The following is an 18,942-nucleotide window of genomic DNA, read 5'->3' on the forward strand; positions in this document are numbered from 1 at the left end:
ACAGTATCAACTGAGAAATTATTCTGGTCCCCAAATTCTGCTCAATCAATAGCGAACTGACAACGACGTACTGAATTAAGGAAGCCCAACGGCTTACTTTGTCAGGAAATGGACAAGAAAAGAAAATCATTTTAAAAACAGATATTTCTAGGATTTTAATATGAGGACAACCATTGTGTACAGGTCTGAACAGGTCTGAGAACTTGGATTATATTTTATTAAATTCAAGAATTTTTTTTTTAAATTTCATAATATAGAAATAGTAATTCACGACAATTCAATGTGTGTAAAAATAAAACTTCACATAACATATTCCACTATGAAATACCTTATCGGACTCCATTATGTGAATCAGTTTATTTTACACAATGCAAGCCTTCCATTATTTGTAGTTAAAATAGCTTTTGAATGTAATTATCAAGTTAAAATCGTCACTAAAGCTAGTGTGGCAATGAATATTGTTCCATAGCATTTACATAATACCTGTACGCATGGTTTATTTCTTATCGGAATGAGGTCATTGCTAGTTCCTGTTGCATATATGTATATTTAATATATAAAAAACTATTTTACTACAGACTGTGTATAATAAGCTCAAGGTTTGCAGAGACAAAATCATAGTGTACATAGTTTAAATTTTGATTAACAATTTAAATTAAATTTTGATTAACAATTTCTAAAAATATTTCTTACAACAATCATTTATTATTTTGTTTTATACTAAGTTTTTTTTAAGCTTTACATTGTAAGCAATATATAGCAGTGTACATAAAGGGAACCTAGTGTTAAAACACTCCTTTAGCCATGAACTCCCCTTCTTACCACACCTCCCTAAATTGTACTACAAATGTGGCTTTTACAGTCAGATGCTATCCCACTCACAATGGCCCTAAGTGAGATACTTCTAATATTTATTAATACTGTACTACACTACTATTTATTAGTACAGTTTTTTGGGAATATTTTGACATATGTTTAAAATACTATATAGATGTTCAAAATTTTATAGTGGATGGTGGATGATGATGCGGTCTTTTTAATAGACCAAAGGGTTTGAAAACAAACAAGGATAATCTTGTTCTATGATGGCTTCAAGATGAGGTTTACATCTTCAATATTTGCATTGATAAGTAAAAAATTATTTTTATATGTCCCGTAATGAGTAAATATTAGCTATTAATAAACAATAATTTTCTGTTTTGTATTATCTCTTACAAATATTGAAAGGTGAATTATAAAAATGGACTAAATGATAAAAAAAAATATTATGCAGCCATTGTAGTCCAATTAGACAGTGCAAGATTTAAAATGAGATGATAGTGGATTCAATTCCTAATCAGGGAATTAAAATATCTTTATCTCTTCATTTTTTGCTAAACAAAGTGTGACATTGTATAGCATTGTGTAGACTTTCAACACATTACCCTATTGGCAGAATGATTGTTAGTTATTAGGTATGAGTTTTGATTGATTTGTGACTGTATTTACTGTACTGTAGAACACTGATAAAATATTTCAAATCATATTAAATATTTTAAAATTATGGTATGGTAATTTATGGTATGTTAAAAGGTATATTTAATATTTGATTTTTTATTCCTCATTAAAATTTACATACCTGAAATCTAGTAGTTGAAGGTTGATCTTTAAACCGAGAAGGTTTTTCAACATCTCTGAAACTGCTTTTTGTTACTGGAGACTTAGGGCGAAGTACTGCGCCATTTGTTATAGTTTCAAGAAGCTTCTCCTTCTCACCTTCTTTTGCTTTAAACTGTAACCCAGCTTCTAGGTCAGTGTCACTTCGGATAATCTCAGAAGGATATTGAATGTTGCCGTTCGTAGCGGCCATAGATTTTGCTGAACTTATTTTTCTGAATCGTCCGATGATAACATCTTCTTCATCATGCACCGGCACACTTGCCGCCGGTTTATTATTGTCCGGTTGTGTATTTACGGGACTTAATTCAATATCTTTGTGTGACGTTGCCATTTTTGAATAAATTTAAAGCGATTAAATTAAAGGATTTTTAAAGTTTAATTCATAAACCTCATTTCGTTTACCACACTGTTAAGGTTGTAATTCAAAAAGTTCCAGTTTTTTACATAACATATAAAATTGGTATCGAAATATAAATTTTAATACTTTAACAACATATCGAACAATTTTTTCAAAAATAAACTATAAATATATTAAAATAATAAAATACGCGCATTTTTACGAAAATTCTTATATCGTTATACCTCAACGATGTTTCGTATTAAACTGATCTTGTGCACAATTCACTTTGACAAGCAACCAAGCTACGATGAGTTTGACAACCATTTTTATTTGCACAGTTTATACAATTTGTGAATATTGCATTGAACGGCACCTTATATCAAGATGTCTTTAAAAATAAAAAATATACAGCTTTCTTCCTAAAAAATATACATTTTTTCGGCTTTTTTCGGCATTCGGCGGTCTGTCACAATTTCTGGCCTAGGCAACAAATTAATCTGTAGATTAAAATTTTAATAAAGAAATATAGTTTCACTCTTTTAATTATTTATTTTGTTTCTTTTTTCTCAATATTTTTTTTGTTTTATATTTCTCAATAAATCAAATTCAAGGCTGCAATATCGAATGAATCGATTCAGTACTCCATATCGATTTAAGAGATCGGTATTTTTGGACTGTCAAATCAATTCTTCGATTAATCGATCTAACTACGATCGTCTAATTCAATTAAAACTTCAACTTTCAAGTTCAACAATTCCGAATACGACTGGGTTCGTTTTCAGTGCATATTCGGCGATCGGCGGCTATTTTTGTTATTTGCCATATTCAATTCAATCTAATAACTTTTAAATATGAAGCGAAGATAACAAATTCTCGTGTATAAGATGTTCGTGTGTAAAAAATAAAAAAAAGTGTTTTTTTAAGAATTTTATCTTTCTACAGATTTACTAATTTGAAATATAAATTACTTGTGTCCAGCGGATATTTCAGTACATTTGAAAAAAATAGTATATATTCGAATTCAAAGTAAAATATATTAAGGTATAGTGTAGTAAACAAACTAAAATGGGTTTTGATGAAGGTAGAATCGTCTTAGAAAGTCCCAACGGAACTTATTATCCTGGACAAACCGTCAAAGGAAAACTAGTATTTTTTCAAGAAAAGGAAAAAACTTTTCGTGGTAAGTAACATACTTATTGTTTTTTGCTAAATAAAATGTTGTATTTGCCTTGTACATAAAATTAGCAAGTTAATATTTTGATATGCAAAAAAAACTTATAGCACTTTTTTCATTTAATGTTACCTTAATGACTTATGGAGCTAGAGGACGTCATAAAGCAAGGGGCACAAGCGTGGTATTGTAAATACCACGATTGTGGGTTCTTTTCCCAATCTGGGGAATGAAATATTTATTATTTTCAATTCCTTACTCTTGTACCTAGACAAAGCGCAGTGTTTAATTTCGCCACTCAACACCTAATGCCTCGAGAATGCGGAAAGTAGGCAACATCATTGTCACAATGGGAATGGTACTCCAACTTTACACTATGTTGACTATTTACCTAAGGTATACTTTTACATAAGGTTCCCTCTACCCAAGCTGCTGTGATACAGCATAGACCTAAAAAATTGTACTGGAGTAATGGTTTGATAAGCTAATTGTTAAGCACATTAAAATATTATGCAATTGATATATGTATCATTCCAAAATATTTTAAAATTAAATAAATATAATTGTATATTAGTTTTTTTTATTCTATATGGGATTATAAAAAAGCATTATAATTGAATTACCTAATTCTTAATTTTTTTTTAAATTATGAATGTTTTTCTAAATAAATATGTTTCCTTATGGAGGCTTTTGTGGCACAGGAGCACAAACATGACTTTAAAGGCCATAACTATGGGTCTGATTCCCGATCAGGGGAATGAAATTTTTTATATTTTCTCAAATATTTCCTCATGTTATCCACTTGACTTCTGTCAATGCTGCATTTTGCCAGACTGCTGGAAATTAAATAATGTAATATTTTATTCTACTGAGTGGGAATGAAACCAACAACCTTCACATTTAGTTGAATGCTTATGCCCCTGCACCAGCACAGACTCCATTATATTTTTGCCAGTCAATTTGTCTTTTCACAACATAGTCTTAATGTTAGCCTCTGCATATACAGAGTACAGTGTGAAACTAAAAAAAGTAAACTATACAAAAATTCTTCATTAATAAAAATCATTTATTAATCTTGTTTAAGGTATATATGCAAAATTTAAAGGTTTTTGTAAAGTACATTGGACTACACAGGAGAGTTACACAGTAAATGGTAAACAAGAAACTCGCACAGTCAGCCATGACTCTTATGAAGAATATGCAAATGCTAAAATATATTTAATTGGTGGAGAATCAGGTATCCTATTATTATTAGTTAATTTTTTTTTTTTTAACAGTTTAAAAGATGTAAATGTAGACAATTTGAAATTTAAATAGAATTTATGGCAATATGTTGTATCAATGTTTTAGAACATATTACACAAAGCGTTTAATATTGTCATCACAAAGCAAGAATTTAGCAAATTTATACTTGCTACTCTTTCTGCGAAAAGAAATTTTAATATTTGTCTAAATATAACAGCAAAAATGAGAACTTCTTCCTATGTAATTGTTTATAAGCATTAACAATTTACTTTAGTTAATTAAAACAACAATTGTATTAAATAACCACTAAGTAATATTTTTATCTTTAATTTAGGTGAATGTCATCTTAAACCTGGTGATTATGAATTCCCATTTGCTTTCCACCTGCCACATAATAGTCCATCGTCTTTCGAGGGCTCATATGGTCATATTAGATATCAAATAAAAGTGGTAGTCGACAGATCTTTAAAATTTGATCAAGAGAAAAAAGTTGCAGTTCGTGTTTACAATTTGTTGGATCTTAATAAAGATCCATATTGTAGGGTTAGTATTATCAGAAATTTCTTTTTGGCCACATATTGTTCATATAGTTGGGGGCAGAAGAAATCTAGTGTTAAGGCACTCTGTTCCCCACACACCAACCCAATTTTCGAGACATTTCATGTTGAGTGACATAACTCAATGGCGCACTTTGTCTTGTTGCCAGAGAGAGAAAATGAATATATTAAATAATAGTGGTGTGGGACCTTAGTATATAGTATTCCCAAGTGGAAATTTAACCCATAACTGTTGTGTTTAGACACAGACTTTGTACTAAACAACCCATTATTGCCTAAGTTTTATATATCTATAATATTGATAAGATTAATTGTCATCCAGTACTTGAATATATTAAGAACAACATGTGCATTATGATTTATTATCATTACCTAGAAATGCAGGCATTAGGAATAACCCTAGTCATGCATTTTCCTGGTTTTTATCACAATAATAATAATTTTTGCTGGCTTCTGTGCTATGCAACATGATTGCTTATTCATGACTAGCTTAATTGTAAATGAAATATATAAAATTATTTATAGGTATATTGACACACTTTCAACTCACATATAATATTTTTTATTATTTTTAAATTGGGACCAGTCGTGGCGCAGGGGCACAGGTGTGTGACTGTAAACGGAACTGGCTGTGGGTTCGATTCCCCCTCGAGAAAATTAAATATTTATTTTTTTCATTTCTTCGCTTTGGTGTCGAGCGTAAGCGCGGCGTTGAGTTCCGCCACTCAACACGATATGCTTTCAGGATTCGGCGGAATATGGGGAAGGAAGTGTCTTAACAGTGGATTCAATCTGCCTAACCTGCTGTGTGCGGGATACTGCATAAAGCTGATTTATTCAATTGTATACTTATAATATTTATTATTACAATTCAATTACCATATTGTTAAAGGGCAAACATCCAAATATATAACCTTATTGTAATAATATATTTTTTATCTTCACCCTCCCGCACGTAGTAGGGCAGGCAGAAGGAATCGAGGAATCTCGTGTTAAGGCTCTCTGTTTCCATTAAAACTACTTTTGTTGTCTGTTATGCCTCACTTTAATAATACCATTCAGGATTATTATTTTACTCATAGTATTTTTTGAACAGGAACCTATAGAAATGGAATTCAACGCATCGTACTGTTGTTGTTGTATGGGTTCTGGAGCAACTAACACTGTTATCAATGTGCCCGTGTCGGGGTTCTGCCCGGGACAAAATATTCCCATTGAAGTCAGCTGTTCCAACAATGGTACTGTTGATGTCAATGATATTAAACTTTTGGTTGTTAAGGTAAGTTCTTTTTTATTTCTTAGACGATAAAGATCCTTTGATCTTAATGTTATTCTGTAACTAAAAGTTTATATATCTTTTTATATATCAAACTAAAATCACTTACTAACGACTGCTTCCATATATTTATATTATAAACTAGCGACCCGCTCACGTCTTCGCCCGTTTGAACTATTTATTTACTCAATTATTTATTTACTAATTGTAATACTATCGTACACAAATAACATTGTCATTTTGAATATATATCCGTATCCATCAATGTATACATTGACAGCTAAAATTTTAGCCAATCCAGTAAAATAATATTTGTACAATTACATTTTTAATATTTTAAATATTTGCATTGTACATGCGTTTGCAAGAAAATAAGACAAAAATTCTAGGGTTAAGGTTAGGGTAAGGGTTCTATTATTTTATATAAATGCCTGGAATAAAAAAAAATTATAATATTGTATCTTGTATGTATAGACAGCGATCAGTTACGATTTTATTATATGTATATATATAATCTTTTAAGTACATTAATGCATTTCAAACTCTATATAATAAATATATACATACATTGATAGACATTCATTGTGAGAGTGCCAAGTTTTTATGATCATTTATTTATAACTTTCCAAATTTTTGTAATGGGATCGCATTACCAGTAATGTATGTCCTCAAGATTACGATCATTAGAATTAGTAGAATGGACGATCTAATTTTAAACCAGAAAACTCTATTTTTAATTCACCTCGACCTATTTATACCTATTATTTAGTTCAAACTGCAATGATAAAAGTTGCCATTTTATTATTTGTGTAAAACAAATTATTGAGTTTAGTTTCTTTTTACAAATCGCTTGTACTATACAAAAAACACATTATTCCATTTTTTACGCATAGGTATAATATAAGCTATGTACAGTGGTATTAATATTAACCTGTGCAGAATTTGAACTAGAATCGAAACAAAAATAAAGTATAATATATAACATTGTGTAACACTTACTAATTATATTATATATCATTTTAGAAAATTAAATTCATAGCAACAAGCAACCCAGACGAACGTTCAGAAAAGGATACCATAGCTAAAATAACAAAAGGGCCGGTACCGGCGAACACATCACGGAATTATACCGTGGAAATGGAAGTGCCCGCGCTGGATGTATACAATTTGAACGATTGTAGATATATCGATATCACTTATAAGTTTAAGGTATGTAGTTTTGACATGTTTCATGTAAGTATAAAAAAATGAGTGAAACGGAACTCGAACCCGCGCTTCTTGGAATCCATCCAAGGGCTCTCACCACGGAGCGTACGTGTTCAGTTACGGTGAAATTGTTATATGTTTGTTATTTATGTTGTAAAATTGAATGAAATATTTGATAAACAAAAGGTTTTTATTTTTATTAATAAAGAAGGGTAGGGTATTGCAAGTACATATACGTAATTAAATACTTTCTTACTAGGCTTAAGGCCAGTAGTCATCGTGGATTGCAATGATAGTAAAGATTGAAATTTCTATCTATTCTAATATAATAAAAATTATAATTATAGCTATTAATTCTTTTTAAAAAAACACGTTTTTATATAATGCAATAATAAATAACTGATTACGCAGTGCAAACACAAACCACTCGACAATGCAAGCAAAGATAATGATATGTGATATTATCATGGTTATAGTCTGTAAAAGGAATACCATTTTTTAAGTCATAACAAGAATACTGTATGTGCATGCTAACAAATTAAAGAATTAAATCAGCTTCAAGCTGTATTCCGCACACAGCAGGGTAGTCAGAGGGAACCTAGTGTTAAGATACTTTGTTCCCAACCTATCCGCGATATCTAAAGGCATTGCGTCTTGAGTGGCGTAACTCAATGCCGCATTTATCTTGACACCAGAGTGAAGAAATGAATTCATTTCATTTCCTCATTTTCCAATAAAATTTTTATTTTGTTGTTAACATCACTGTGCGGTTTTCACAAATTTCCGGTACGCAAGTTTTAAGTGTTAAGAATTATTATCGTTTGGCAAGAGGAAATGCTATTTATCAATATTTTTATTTAAATATTATTAACCTATTAGAAAATGTTTATACGAAAAACATATCTAATCTCATAATGATTATCAATTTGATATACATAAATATATGTACATAGTATTGACAATTGAGAAACATATTATATTGTTCTAGGTAGTTGTAAACCCAGCCGGATGCCACAGTGATTCAGAAGGGACTCACAATATTATAATAGGCAACGTTCCTTTAGTGGGATTTCAAGATAATGTACAGAATCCCTTACAGGATCAAATGCCTCAACATATGGTGGCTGTTACCCAACAACCCTTACCCTCTCACTCTGGAAACCAATTTTATCCACCTAGTATTACCCCTTATCCAGCTAGTAACGCTCCTTATCCGGGTGGTGACGCCTCTTATCCCGCTGGAAATGCTCCTTATCCTGGTGGTAACACTCCTTACCGCGATCCTACTTCTTATCCATCAGATCAGAAAACTCCATACCCTACCACTAATGCTCCATATCCGACAAATGCATCAAAAGCACCATATCCTGTAGAGAGTGTACATAATTTTGATAATCCTCCCCCATATCCCGGAAATACTCTACAAAGGTCGTCTAATACAAATGACGGTTCGCCTTACCCTACAGGAAATACGCCTTACCCTTCAGAAAACACACCTTACCCAGTGGCAAATTCTCCTCACGCTACAGGAAATGCTCCATATCCTACCGAAAATACTCCTTATCCTACAGAAAAGCCACCTTACCCAGTAGAAAATTCTCCGTATCCAACCAGAAATAATCCATACCCTACTGGAAATTCCTCTTATCCTCCTGCTTCTCCTTACCCCACTGGGACACAACCTTTACCAGATTCAGGCATAAGTACCGGAAATAATCCTTACCCCGCTGGTAACCCTCCATACCCCACAGGAAATTCTCCTTACCCTCCTGCCTCTCCTTATTCCACTGGGACACAACCTTTACCAGGTTCAGGTATAAGTTCATTAAGAACAGGCACTTTAGGATTTAGAATACCAGGATCGATGCCGTTGTCACCTAACTTGAATATGCCTTCTGTAAGTATTTTGGTTTTTATTTTATGTATTCCACATATAGGAAGGTAGGACAACGCCGCCATATTGTAAACGCTAAGATTTTGTTTGAATTTTTGAGTAGTTGTGTGTCAATGAACACACAACTACTCAAAAATTGTGCAGAAAGTGGGGAACAGAGTGTCTAAACACTTAAGTTGCCAGTTAGAAGCTAATATTTTGTTTCAGTTAGTATAAATATTAGCCAGTCCTGACGCAGGGGCACAAAGTGTGACTAAAACCGACTGGTTGTGGATTCGATCCCTACTCCTCCTCGTGTAGGATGAAACATTTATTTAAATTTATATTTACATTTCTTCGCTCTGGTGCCGAGGCAAAGCGCGGCGTTGAGTTCTACCACTCAACACGCAAGGCCTCCAGAATTGTCAGAAAGTGGGGAACAGTGTCTTAACCCTTTGCCTACCCTGCTGTGTGCGGGATACAGCATGAAGATGATTTTTTTTAATATAAATTTAGACTCGTATCTAAAATTGTATATTTTTCAGTCTGTACCTGTAAATCCTTATGCATCTGCGAGCGCCCCTCCATCTGACTCACCTATTGAAAGTAAGTTTTTTACCTCCATACATAAAAATCCGTCTTAAATTTATTTTCACGGAATTTAAAAAGATAAAAAATTTCAAGTATTAATTTTTTAAAGTATTATTATTATTAGAATATTTTTTTTATTTTACTAGTTCAAAGTAATTATGAAAAAGATTCAAAGAACAATAATAGCAAGTATGTTCTATTCAAACTAGTTTAAATTAAATTATATATATAATATGTACAGAATTAGTTCTTAACAAACTTTTATCACTGTTTTATTTACGAACTCGTATGTTTTTGTTGTTTTGTGATTTCCTTTCTTACGTAATTAATTGGAAATTGATGGTATCTTAGTAATTTCTTAGTGACTTTATTTTTTAACTTTTATATTTTTGTTTCAGAAAAAGAGTGAATAAACTCTCTTGTAACAAATGAACAGAATGGCAACTTTTTAATTTTAGTTACGAAAATAATATTTTGAAATTATTAAACAATTAACTTGAATATATACTGAACAGACGAAAAAATTAAGAAAACAGTATTTACATTATAATACAGAAAAATTATTGAAGGCTAGTAAGAAATGAAAATTTAATTATTTAAAAATTAACAAAACTAAAGACTGTAAATAAGCCTTTTTTTATATTTATCTTAAGTTAGTAGACTAAAACGACGTAAGACTTCTTATTTTGATCACTTTTCAAGTATTTGTTTCAACATTTACTCTTTTATTAAATAAGAACTTAACTAATACTTTTAAGTAACTTTTTCCTAATTTAGATCACTTTTTTTAATACATAAAGCGTAGAAGTTCAGAAAATTTAACTTCAGGCGACCACGACTTGTCGACCTTACTGTATACGCTATGTCTAATAAAGTGCCTGTTTAGAATTAATAATTAAAGAAACTATTTCAGGAATACATAAGTGTAATGTGCCATTTTAATATTGTTAGTTGTCGCTATGTATTAACGTCCATTCTAAATGCGAGTCGATTGTTGTTTAAATGTATATAGTTTTAATGTATTTAAATTACAAATTATATTATATACAAATGTTACTAGTTACTATAATGTTTATTAATACGTAGGTCCCAAAAAGATGATAATATGCGTTTATAAGTACTTATGCAACAAACAAATATTGTTAAATTCTTCCTCTTTTTATATTTTTTATTCTACATTTTACTACATTAGTATAAGCTCTCGTTCTATTATAAAATGTATACTATTATTTTGTTTCCAAATGAAATCTATTTAGAAAACACAAACTATTGCTTCCATTTTTCCTTATATCAATGCATATTACAAAGTATTATAATGTATATTTAATCCATTCATCAAAGTTCGCGTCTGTTGTCTGGTGTAAGTCAAGGTCAGTCCGCCCGACGCCATCTTTTCATCATATGTGTTGTACAGTACTGCCGACGTGTTGTGGCCGCTTTGAAATTAGACTTTCTGAAATTTTGCGTATTGTGTGTACACTCGGGAAGAAAGAAATGAAAGGTCAGAAAGAAAGGAAAGTCCTAAAATCAAAACTACGCAGCCGTGTCTAGATAACTTCACTGCGGCCACAACTCATCGGCCGTACTATACTAGTTTTAAACAAGTTTGCAACATAACAGCTTTGTGTAAAATTTTGATTTTTGAGCAATTTTGATGTTACGTAGATATTTAAAACGGAATTTTAAAATATATTACCTTATTGTTTATAATTTCTAGTCTTAAATTATTTTTAATTGTTTATATTCTTATTGTCTATATAAGAATTTCTATAAGAGCTTATTACTTTTATATTATATTTTTAATATTTGCTTATAATAATTGAAAGACACAATTACAATAAAATATTTTATGTGATAAGTGATTTTTTACTCCTAAACACAATGCTTCGAATATTTGACGGAAATGGGGAATGGAGGATTTTAAAACTAGGTTTCCTGTCGCTACCATGGTATATGTGAGATACAGTGTGAACCCAAAAAAAACTAATACCAGCATTAATTAAAAACTCCGCAACCTTTGTATTTGCGATCCGCATCCGTTTATGATCGTAAAATAAATTGTTTCGACCCTGACGAGTTTTAGGTGATACTAAAATCGGCTTAGGTAATAAAAAGCTAAAACCAAACAGTTTTTTTTTAGTTCAAACTTAATCTTTTAGGTTCTTATTTGGTATTATTGTCCTATTAAAAAGAATAATTATTCATGAAAAAAAATATGTACATAATGTTAGAAGTGCTTTCATGAAATAAAACAAAAATATTGTTCAACTTTATTTATTTGTAAAGGAGGATAATTTATTATAACATATATTATAATAGGTATAGTTTAGGCTGGTTCATTTCTTATTTTGTAATAAATATATTTTTATGTCATAGCTATATTTTTTAAATATAAAAAAGATAGATAAGAAAAATAAATTGCACAGCACAAAAATATAATAAAAAATAAGCTGATTTTCTTTATTGATAACAATAAAATCTTTACTATACTTAATGTACTTATAGGTGATAACATTTTTTTTTAATAAAATACAAAAATCTTAACATTTTTAAAAGCTGTATAAAATGTTCACTTATTATAGTATGGCACTTTACGTGATTAATTTGCCACAAATTCTAACGCCCAATGTTAATAATGTATCTCCGATCTCCAGTTAACGTCAATCTTGGATTTTTTGACATGTCTATCCAATCATTAACCTGCATGCCGTCCTCCATCTCTGTCTATTTCAATCTATGGTTGCAATTTATGGATTAGGATTGATTATTAACATCGGGCGTAAGACAACAACTTAAAGTACTGAGAATTGTTAGTGTAAATTTATTTTATGCAAATTGAGGCCACTGGCCAGCGTCTAACTGTAATCGAGATAGTTATGTGTTCGATTCTCGCCAGGAATTATTTTTTTAAAACAATTTTTAATTAAACGCTCTAGACAAAGTCTTAGTTTTGCATTCAATGTCTCGAAAAATGGCGAAAAAATAGGGAATGGAGTTTCTTAACAATAGGTTCTCTTCCTGCAATACAGAAAACAGCGTGATGGTGAGTGATATCGACTATGTTTAGAATTATTCTTTAGAATGATATTTTTTCTTTCTTTCTTTTTTTCCACTAAAAGAAGTAGTCTATTTCATATATCTACATATTTTATATATATAGACTTCTAAGGCATGTAATTAAAAACCGCTCTCAATTGCTAGATCAATCTTGAAATGCCGTTTTCATTCATCATTATAACATTTATCTCAAGATCGCCACCTCAAGGTGCTTGCCCTAGAGGGAACCTGGGAACCTAGTGCTAAGACACTTCGTTCCTATTAATGCACTTCCGTTTGCCTTGTTACCAGACCGCGGAAAATATTTCATTCTCACGAGTGGGAATCGAATCCATAACTTACAGTCGCACGCTTGTGTCCTTGCGCCACGACCGGCCTCAACGTTTTCAGGTTTTACTTCGTAAATATTTATATTTCAACAAATAATAATCCCTTTAACAATTATAAGAAAAGGCCTCACGATTGAAAAGCCAAAAACTTACAAAATATCACAGAACATTTCCTTTATTGTTTGCGCTTGAAATAAATGTAAGTACATAAGTATATATTTATTTAGAATAACGAAGTAAGGCTTTATATATAATATAGTAATATTATTGATAGCATATTTTTTTTAAATAGTATTTCAGTAATAATATATCATATTTTACTGGGGTGGAGCTGAAGGGAAGGCTGAAAACGATTGTCCGGGGGGTAAATTAGGAAATTGTGCATTTGGATATCCAAAAACAGGATAAGGACTTTGACCCTGGGGCATATGTGGGTAAGGGGGACCAGGGTACGATGGGGCATTTTGGTTTGGCGGTGGGTAGGGACACTGCTGAAATCCAGGCATCGGTGGATTTTGCATATTATGAGGCGTATGGGTTTCAAAAGCACCCACTATATTATTTTGAGAGCCGTGCATGCTTTTATCAATAATATTTGGCATAGGGTAAGGTATAGGTCCAGGTGGACAAATTTGTAAATTTGGCACGTTTTGAGTAAAAACACTATCATAAGATGGAGGTAAGGCATTAGTTGGAGGGTTTTGGTTAATACTGGGTATAGGTGCCAGTGGCAGGCACTCCGCCATTGGATGCGTTTGTTTCACATCTAGATTGCTTCCAATTGGCACTAAGCCGAGGCACAAGCTAGCTTCATCTGACATGTCGTCGTTACACCCAGACACTTTCATCTTGACCTGTTTAAAATTATTGATTCTACTTAAATATAAAACTTATTTAATGATAATAATTCATAAAGCTCTTAAAAGTAAACATTAAATGATTGTGGTTTATACGTCATTGTATGTATAACGAAAATGCTAGGTTTTAAATCATATTTATTATAAATATATTTGTAACATAATCAAATATTAATATTTCTATCGATTATATCGCCAATAAAAATATTTACGAACTTTTACGTACCTTCAAAAAATATCCCAAGTCAATGATGCCGCAGTCGTCGAGATTTAAAGCTATAAAATCAGGTAATTTAACTTCAAAAACGTATTGTCGGTTGGTTCTACTCAAAATAGGGCCTTTCTTGATAGAAACCAAGAGTTCTTCAGGTGGGATGATCGACGACACCGGTTGCTGACTTAGATATCGCATTCTCTACAGAAAAAAAATATGAGTTCCTTTAAATTGAATTTTTTTTTTAAAATGTTATCCCATACTTAAGAAAGAAAAAATACTTATATAGAAAACGTATAAAAATGTTGAGCAGCGAAGTTTGAACCCGCGCATTTTGGAATCGTTCCATATACTTAAACGTATGGCTTAGTGCTCAAGAGTGTTGGGACGTTTTCCAAATTTTTAAACGTTTTCTAAGAGGATTTTCTTTGCTTTACTTTTTTAATATTTTTATATAGCAAAAAAATAATTGTACCTAATCATAAACATGAATGTGCCAATTACGTTACTCCAAAAAAGCGTTTAGTTATTATAATTCAAAATGCGCACAAATGGTGGGCATGTTTCTAAAAATGGCCTAACACTAGAAGAAAGAAAGTGCTTAACTTACACAGTGAGAACGACGCGTGAAAATCTCATCTTACAAAACCGTATATTATATTTAACTATGTATAATCTTGACAGTAAATTAATACAAATGGCAGACATTATATAAAATAAGATAATTTCAATAAGAACATTTTCTCAACTTTAAACTTTAGAAACTTACCTTAACAATTTGAAATATAATCTTGCTAACTTCAACATTCGATTCGTTCCTGGCGTCCACAGTGATGGGTATTACTTGACCGGGACAGTATCCTGAGTGAGGTATTTTAATGGATAAGGAGAGAGGACGTGACGAACACGACCAGTTACAGCTGTATACCTCCTCGAATTCCATTTGTATGGGTTCCTGGATACGAGAAAATCCTATATCAATAAGACTGAGTCCGACTGTCGGTAGGGGCGGTTGCACTCGGTGGGTAAGGTTATGTACTGATATTTCCTATATTGCTTGGTAAATTACAGTGCGGTGTTAGGTTCTTAAAGCGGAGAACAGAATTTCTTAACATTAGGTTTCGTACAGGCGATTCGAGAAGCAAAAACATATATTTTTAAGTGAGACAGAGTTCTATAACGGAAATTTTTGAAATTGTAATTTTATTTTAATTGAAGCCTTCATAAACAGCAATTTGAAAACTGTTTTGTATCCAACATAGATTATTATTAATTGATATGTATCAGAATTTATATCAAATGAAATGCATCATTATCAACTTATCATCGAAATACCTTTCAATATTTACTTTAATACCTTTCAATAACAAAATATGTATGACTGTAGTTATATATTTAGATTATTTAATCTATTGCTTAGTATTATCACGTGGGCGTGAATAGTCATAACACAATTCCCTATTAATATTATCGTTTTAACGTGTTATTCATATCCTATAGTTACTTATTACAGGATATAAATATGCCGGAAGCTGTCACAGCGTCTGACTGTAAACGAGACGGTTACGAGTTCGATTTCTACTCGAGGAAATAATTTATTTTATTTGCTCTCTCTGTAAAAAGACAACCAGGCGTTGAGTTTCGGTAGTCAACAACCACTTTGTCGAATATTCAGAAGTGCGCGGGAGACAAATATCTCAAGCGAACATAACGAACTACTTTGTCTTCTATTTATTCTGCTAGATGTGGGATATTCACGTTATATGGATTATTTTTAAAATTTCACATAATGTATAGAATATTAGATATATTCTTAAGGAGTCTGGTTAGAATTACTTTCGCAATATCAATAGTGAATATAGGAGATTAATTTATAATTACATTCGTGTCTGATAAGAGCACTAGGGAGTTCCCGCTATTGTTTTATTACAATATAAAATCTATATTTACAAATTTAATGTACAAAAATTCTGAAAAAAAATATTAAAACAGATTTACCAGCTTCGAACAAGGTTGTCATTATTAGGTATATAGAAAAATGAAATCTCTAAATTTCTACAGAATCGCGATAACAAAAGATTTTTTTCCCCACTCTACGCAAACAGAGTTACGGGCTACGACTAGTCTAGAATATTATACACAAATTCATTCAACTATAAAAATTACCCAGCACAAGAGTCAATAGATAGTTCTATTAATGAATCATAATGTTTGTGTGGTTGATTAATGAATGATCAAATTAATGCTACTGATAACATATTTTAGACAAATCATAATGTTTAAATTTAGATTGTTTTTATGCAATAGACTTCTTTTCATAATAAAATGAATCAGAATTTTGTATAATATTGATAAGGTAATAACAACCATGTATATTTCTAGTAAATTGTCAACCTTCACGCTGTATCCTGCAAACAGCAGTGTAGGCAGAAGGAAAATAGTGTTAAGACACTCTATTCCCCACTTTCCTCCGCGTTTTGAATGCATTGCGTGTTGAGTGGCGGAACTCAATGCCGCGCTTTGCCTTGACACCAGTGCGAAGAAATGAAAATAATTAATATTTCATTTCCTCCAACCAACCCAATACCGTGGGTGGGGACCAAACCCACAATCAGTCGATTTTACAGTTACACTTTGTGGACCTGCACCAAGACCGGCCCCAAAAATACGATTTTTTATTCCTAGTGACATACTGTAATTTTGAGATACTGAATGATAGAAGCCAAAGCCTAATACTATTAGATTTTTTTATTCAGACCGTAAAATATCTTGATTCATATTTTCATCTCCATGTTTTTCCACATGTAACACAGCACAGAATAGCTCAGCACACAGTTAACATAGACACAGCAAACATAAATTGTGTCTCAACAGGCAGAACTAAATGCTATCCTTTATTTTTTCCAAGCAAAGAAATAAAAAGAAATTGAACCTACAACTATCATCATCACCCTTAACATTCAAATGTTGTCCCATTGCCTTACAATGGCCTGCATTACAAATACTCAATAAAATAAATTTGAAGCCATGAAATTATTTACATGATTCAAACACATGGTGCTATTATTATTTATATGAAAAATGCAACAATCAATACACAAATTGGACAGTGGGTAAGAGTATTTAACACTAGGTTCCTTCTGCTTATCCTGCTGTATTGAAAAAAGAGATAATCTATGTTATTATTTATCTTTACCATGTTTTCTTCAGTATTTAGATCCAAAGGGGCAATGACATTAATTTTTTTAACAATTTCCTCTTTTGTCACACCATCTGTGTGTAAAAGGCTTGCTGTGACTTTATATGAGATACTTCCTCTTTCTCCTTCAAATGACGATGGTATGTTAGGAGGAAGTTGGTACACAAAAGGTATGGAGTGGGCTCCGCTCGGCAGTACTGTTATACCTGAAAGCAAAAAGTAGTTATCATTTTCTGACTATAAACATAATGGTTGTAAGTTCAAGGGTATGAATTATTATTTCCTCATTATACATTTTGACAACAAGACAATTATTCCCCAACCCAAACACTCAATCTCTTGAAATTAGGCAACATGTGAAGAATAGATCTTACCTAGTGGTAAGGTAAGTTAATAATAAAATGGATTATAGTAGCCTAGTGGTTACTTCTGCTATAAAGGATAGGAGGTATGGTATAAAGTTGGTGGTACTGGAAACAGTCAAAACAGAAAAAATTGGTGAGAATGGAGTGTTGTTATACTTAACTAATTCTGTTTAATTACTATATTTGGAAAAAAGCATGAAGATAAAAAATATACAATGGTTACAAAAATCACATGTTCATTACTTGTTGTTAAATGATACTTGTAATACTTTTATATGTAGTACAGAAAAATAACATAAATAATAAGTTGTAAATACCATTTCCTCCACAAACACAAAGTGTAAAATCGAAATAAACTTCATTGCCACCATATTTTACTTCTCTTTTTCTTGTAACACCAGAATAAGTTTCAACCTCTTGTTCTGACCATTCCACATTAGCTTCCCCTTTGAAAACTATGTTAATATCTACAAAGAAAAAAAAAATTTAAAAATATAATGGATATTAGAAAATTATGATATATTCCTTACTATTGCAGTAAAAACTTACACAATAACTTCAGTGGATTACTTAGATCGAATTTAACATTTCCCGTAATCAACTGTCCTGAGTAGAACACAGATTTTGGTTCTTCTAACCAGATCAATCCATTTAAAAATTCTGATTTGTTTTGTTCCATTATTAATTTTTAAATTTATTTTGAATTATGTAGATTGATATCTAATCATAGCGTCGTAAAAGAGGATAAATCTATAATTATTTCAGTTACTATTGTAACTTAGACCACTTTGTTATTATTTATAATTCTAACAGCGAATTAGTAACTAAAAATACACTGACGAAGGGCGACAAGCGAACCGAACGGGACAAGACAAGTACAAAACATTGTTGTAAAATGTCAAAGTACAGACTGTCACTGTCAATGTTAAACAGTTTGGAAATTTCATTCGGCAAATAAACGTTTAACTTTATTAATCTTTAATCTATTTCATATTCTTAAAAC

The 18,942-nt window shown here is 31.4% G+C and overlaps 3 protein-coding genes across 3 annotated transcripts in view; 1 reads left to right on the forward strand and 2 right to left on the reverse strand.

Annotated features, from left to right (window-relative positions):
• Ncc69 (sodium chloride cotransporter 69) overlaps window positions 1–2,250 on the reverse strand; it is a 30,748-nt gene extending 28,498 nt beyond the window's left edge. Inside the window, exon 1 of the mRNA XM_085184952.1 lies at window positions 1,619–2,250. Coding sequence (XP_085041078.1) covers window positions 1,619–1,990 — 372 coding nt within the window. The 5' untranslated portion in view covers window positions 1,991–2,250. The remainder of the gene's footprint in view (window positions 1–1,618) is intronic.
• Window positions 2,251–2,711: 461 nt separating this feature from the next.
• On the forward strand, window positions 2,712–10,615 carry LOC146539350 (arrestin domain-containing protein 17-like). The gene is made up of 8 exons (XM_085208090.1): window positions 2,712–3,179; window positions 4,255–4,407; window positions 4,750–4,958; window positions 6,069–6,251; window positions 7,272–7,457; window positions 8,443–9,351; window positions 9,873–9,933; window positions 10,317–10,615. Exons 1-8 carry the CDS (start codon window positions 3,065–3,067, stop codon window positions 10,325–10,327), a joined length of 1,827 nt encoding a protein of 608 aa, XP_085064216.1. The 5' UTR covers window positions 2,712–3,064; the 3' UTR covers window positions 10,328–10,615.
• Window positions 10,616–13,061: 2,446 nt separating this feature from the next.
• On the reverse strand, window positions 13,062–18,641 carry LOC146539351 (arrestin domain-containing protein 4-like). Its single transcript, XM_085208093.1, has 6 exons — window positions 18,489–18,641; window positions 18,257–18,406; window positions 17,572–17,780; window positions 15,145–15,330; window positions 14,388–14,576; window positions 13,062–14,158 (listed from the first exon to the last, which is right to left on the reverse strand). The coding sequence occupies exons 1-6, from the start codon at window positions 18,616–18,618 to the stop codon at window positions 13,622–13,624; spliced, it is 1,401 nt and encodes a 466-aa protein (XP_085064219.1). The 5' UTR covers window positions 18,619–18,641; the 3' UTR covers window positions 13,062–13,621.
• Between the last annotated feature and the right edge of the window lie 301 nt (window positions 18,642–18,942).

The sequence above is a fragment of the Heliconius melpomene genome, chromosome 4, assembly GCF_056956725.1.
Source record: "Heliconius melpomene rosina isolate 202511_hmr_F chromosome 4, ASM5695672v1, whole genome shotgun sequence".
Classification (NCBI taxonomy): Eukaryota; Metazoa; Arthropoda; class Insecta; order Lepidoptera; family Nymphalidae; genus Heliconius; species Heliconius melpomene.